This window comes from Tachysurus vachellii, chromosome 6 (assembly GCF_030014155.1).
Source record: "Tachysurus vachellii isolate PV-2020 chromosome 6, HZAU_Pvac_v1, whole genome shotgun sequence".
In the NCBI taxonomy this organism is placed as follows: domain Eukaryota; kingdom Metazoa; phylum Chordata; class Actinopteri; order Siluriformes; family Bagridae; genus Tachysurus; species Tachysurus vachellii.
Window position 1 is genome coordinate 31174403 of NC_083465.1, and position 4505 is coordinate 31178907.

The 4505-nt window shown below is 34.3% G+C and overlaps 1 protein-coding gene across 1 annotated transcript; it reads left to right on the plus strand.

Moving 5' to 3' along the window:
• The first annotated feature begins 2096 nt into the window (after window positions 1-2096).
• LOC132846757 (transcobalamin-1-like) lies at window positions 2097-3638 on the plus strand. The gene is made up of 4 exons (XM_060871475.1): window positions 2097-2406; window positions 2674-2812; window positions 3128-3264; window positions 3362-3638. Exons 1-4 carry the CDS (start codon window positions 2331-2333, stop codon window positions 3421-3423), a joined length of 414 nt encoding a protein of 137 aa, XP_060727458.1. The 5' UTR covers window positions 2097-2330; the 3' UTR covers window positions 3424-3638.
• The last annotated feature ends 867 nt before the right edge of the window (window positions 3639-4505 follow it).

Below are 4505 nucleotides of genomic sequence, written 5' to 3' on the forward strand. Positions count from 1 at the left end.
TGTTCCATATAAATTTCACACTCAATTAGTGTGAAATTTACAGTATATGGAACATTTAGAGGGTTATGAGCAAAGGCCAGAGACAGGAGAAAAGTTGGTATGCAGGTTTGAGAAATCTCTCTATGGCCTGTGATATGAATTCTGAGATTATAAATAACCATGGTAACCTGTTACCATCCCGTTCCTAGATTGGAGTGTAGTGCAAAAGACATCAGATCAAAACTCCATTTAAATATACACCCTGCTGCTGTTGTGAGTCTTCTCTGAGTGGAAACTTGTGTTCCTGATATTATTGCATTTAAAGAGGCCTCGTTGTATTTATTCTTACAATAGATTCCAGATGTGGTCAAGCTACAATTTCTTGACTAAAACTAGAATAAAATTAAAAGACCTTTAGTCGATTAAAACTTGACTAAGATACCTTGAGTTTTCTTTTGACTAAAACTAGACTAAAATGACGGGACTTTTAGTCGACTAAAATTGACTTAAAAAAAAAAAATGTGAATGACTAAATATGACTAAAACTAACAAGGACATTTGGCACAAGACTAAGACTAAGACTAAATTAAAAATAGGTGATGAAATTAACACTACCATACGGCGAGAGTTTTGAAACTGACGCTTCTTTGTTTTCATACAGTAGAGATGTGGCTCAACGACTGAGTTCCAGACAAAGCTATTCAGCTAGACTGGCTTACCTTGTTTCGTGCCACCAGAAATGCAGCTCTGTGCGGTAAGGCTTGCGGTGGTATAATGTGTTTTTTACATTAACACAGAATGGTACAAGAACTAGTTGTTTCTAGTTACTGATCATTGTTAGTGGAGTTTGTGATGCAAGCCATTTTAATTACCACAGGAATTCACCACGGTTTTCATTGTCCGAGTGTACATTCCCCCAGTATGAATTCTAAAGAGGCTCTCTGTGAGCTCTATGGGGCTATTAGAGATTTGCAGAATGCTTACTCTGACAGAATGTGTATTATCGCCAGAGATTTAAATCATGTAAATTTCAAAACAGTACTCCTAAATTCCATCAGTATGTGGACGTGGATTTCTTATTCAGTCTTGAATATGTTTTGCAGCTGAAGAGAAACTTCCTTATTTCAAAACCCCCACCATTTAACCACCGTGTGTGATACACCTGTGGCATTATAAGACTGACATGACACCACAATCCATACAGGTGAATCAGAGACACCTAGAGTAAACAGGTCATGAAGACATATTGAGTAGGGAATGCTGTTATTACAAACGTTCCCTTATGTTCAGACATGACCATGATCAAATTTTATATATTGACAGATTAATTTAATGTAATTTGTTGGCTATTGATTTTATTCATGTGCCATTTTGTTGTAGATATAAAGCTGGGTCCTGACCTGAGGTAAAATTTGTTAGCCTACGTAAGCTATAGTCAGGTTCATAGATACTGCATGTGGAATCTGACAATTTTTTTTTAGATTATTTTAGCAATCTACCACAGTATATTGGAGTGTAAATTTAATAATGAATATGAGCCCAAAGTGCAGACTGGGGTGTTTATATTCAAAACCAGGTTTAGAAAACCATAGTGTAGAAATTATTGTACCTTTTAAGTCCATGGCCATGGCATTGGAAAAAGTTCATTTTGTTCTCCATACTCTCTTGTTCTCTCTTCCCATCTTTCTGGTGCAAGTTGTCTTATCTGTCCATTGAATGTTGTTTCAGAAATTTACAGGCTTTCTAAGAGTTTTTTGGCAATGGTTAAACTTTTCATTCTATTTTTGAGGGTTAGCAATGGTTTACATTTTGTGGTTAACCCTCCTTGTTGACTCTGATGAATGCTCCTCTTGATTGTTGATAACTACACCATGGAGGATGTGACATGTGCGAGCTGTCAGTTGCCAAATTACTTTTGTTCCCTTAAAAGAGAGGGTCCAGAAAAAAATAAAAATAGTTTTACCCAATTTGGATGTCAATACACTTAAATTAAAGCTAATAGTACTTTGTGATTGTTTTTACTTGTTACACAATTTTTAATTACAAAATTATGTTTGGATTTACATTATGTTATTTATAGCTTATCAGTTCCCACCAATCACCCAGTAGCAATAATTAAACTGTCTTGACAAACTTTGTTGCTAATTCAAAAATTAATGCAATAAAATGCTTTAAATGAGATAAACAATACATTTTTTCTTGTATGTTTTCTTAGAATCTGGTTTGGTCTGGTTTGTACCAAAAGTGGGCAGGAACAAAAAGGGTCTAAAAAGGTGCTGCAGCATTTAATCCTGTCAGATGAGAGCAAATACCTGCACACGCAAACATCACCAGACCAAAGAAGCAGCAAGATGGCCTTCAAAGTTGCAGCTCTTCTGTCTATTTTCATGCTCACTTACCTTTTGGCTCCCCTGGTTATAACTTCAGGTGAGAAATCAAATATTAAAGGTATCTTATGTATTAGTATATTTTTTTATATTAGTATATTGATATTTTTTTCATTAAACAGTACAGATCTCTATAGACATAACAAGGACAGACTATGATACATCACTATCGCTGTAGTAGTAATTTGTATTAAAGTGAAAATGTTAAATTCATATGCAACAAAGTAGGTTTTCTTTCCAAATGAATTGTTTCCTTCTGAAGCAGGATAAATGTAAAATGCATTGATTCTAACATCACTTCCTGCAGAGTCATCATATCCTATTTCACTACTTGTATACAACTCACTCACTAACGAGAACAATTTGACTTTCACCACTAACATTGCATACAGAGGGATCTTACTTGGTGCTATGAGGAACATCCAAACAGTCAATAACAATTTCAGGTAAGTTCAACAGTGTACAACAGTGTTGGGCAGTTTTATCTGCAAATACCTGGTGTGGCTCTGAATTTTCAAATCTCCTGCTTGGCTGAAACAAAAACTTCAGTCATAGACCTTATAGTGAAGGTTTATAATAAATAAAAGTTTATAAAGTTTATAATTGCTAATATCAGACATACTGTATCAGATATCAGAGATACAGGATTAATCTTTGTCGAATCAGATGTTTTAATCGGTTCCAAAATTCAAAATAATTTTTATTGCCCTCTTTTCCTCTATTTACTTCACTATGAATTCAATATTGATATTTCTGATTAGATTCACCACTAAAGAGGATCCAAACTATGGCCCATTCCTTGTAAGTGTAAACGGATTGGCAGGGGACAATGAAAAACATACGTACTGGCAGCTGCTTATCCAACCTCAGAATGGCACCATAATCATTGCTGATGTGGGTCAGTATATCTGTATTATATAATTTCTTTGAGATTAAAATACAAAGTGTATATATGTTAAATGTAAACATATAATAAAATACTTTACCCTTTTCAGGTGTCGGCTGTTACATACCAAACCCGAATGATACAGTTATCCTCAAATTCACTGAATGGTAATCCAAAGTAGTGATGCTGTAATCAGCCTGTGACTTTTGTACTCACTAGAAAAAGCATGATACATTGTGGTAAATTCACATAAATGAAAAAAAAAAGATCTGTGTGATTCCTCTTTAAAAAAACAGGATCCTGTTAAAATTGTGCAACGAAACTGTTAATCTTGCTGTACAGTATGTAATCTTCAATCTGTATGTAATCTTCAAAATTAATCTTCAAGTTTGTTCCTGACTTTGTTTTTGGGAAATGCTTTATCTGACCTTATATGCAAACCCTATTATGAGCTACTTTGGTGTATTTTCAACATTTTCAACATTTACTCTTAACTTGTTGGTGGAAAAATAATAAAATCTTAAACGTCAGTTCTGGTTGTAAAAGCTTGTTTTCAGTATACATTAACTATTTTGTCACTGGCAAAATTCTAGAACAATGATAAGTGGAAACAATATCACTTAATGTTAAGCTAACAGTAAGTTTATTAAAGTCATATCCTATATTTTTCTTTACATATCCAATATAGACTGAACACTTTTTAGTGCAAACATGCTTTTAGAAACACACATGCAGCAACAGCGAAATATAACATAAGCTAACAGGAGGATGGCAAAGCATACCAGGAAACACAGTAAACTTTTATGGTTGCATTGCAACCAGGAACTTAGTGCTATAGAAGTTTTGAGAAAATAGCACACTGGTAGGCATGGGCAAGAGTAAAAAGGGTCACAATTTACATTTGCATTTTACATATACGGCATTTGGTAGACGCCCTTATCCAGAGTGACGTACAAAAGTGCTTTGAAGTCTATCAATGAATACATTAACACTGGTTGACTAGGTTACAGATTAGGATCCCATGAATCTAAAACTCTTGTTTTTTTTCTTGTTTTTTTTTTTTTTTAAATACACACAAATCAAACAGGGAAATAAGAGCTAGTTTACATGTTTCAGGAAGAGGTAGGTGTTCACCCGTAATTTAAAGATAGCCAGTGACTCAGCTGTTTAGACATCTAGTACTGTACTTAGACATCTTTTACTGTAACACAATATCCATCTTAAACCATTGGATTCAATAACCCACAGGACAT

Excerpts from the sequence above, each read along its gene's own strand:
- LOC132846757 (XM_060871475.1), top strand. The coding sequence starts at position 2,331 with ATGGCCTTCAAAGTTGCAGCTCTTCTGTCTATTTTCATGCTCACTTAC. Across the intron at positions 2,407-2,673 it reads TCCCCTGGTTATAACTTCAG|AGTCATCATATCCTATTTCA; the intron begins GTGAGAAATCAA and ends CACTTCCTGCAG. Across the intron at positions 2,813-3,127 it reads ACAGTCAATAACAATTTCAG|ATTCACCACTAAAGAGGATC; the intron begins GTAAGTTCAACA and ends ATTTCTGATTAG.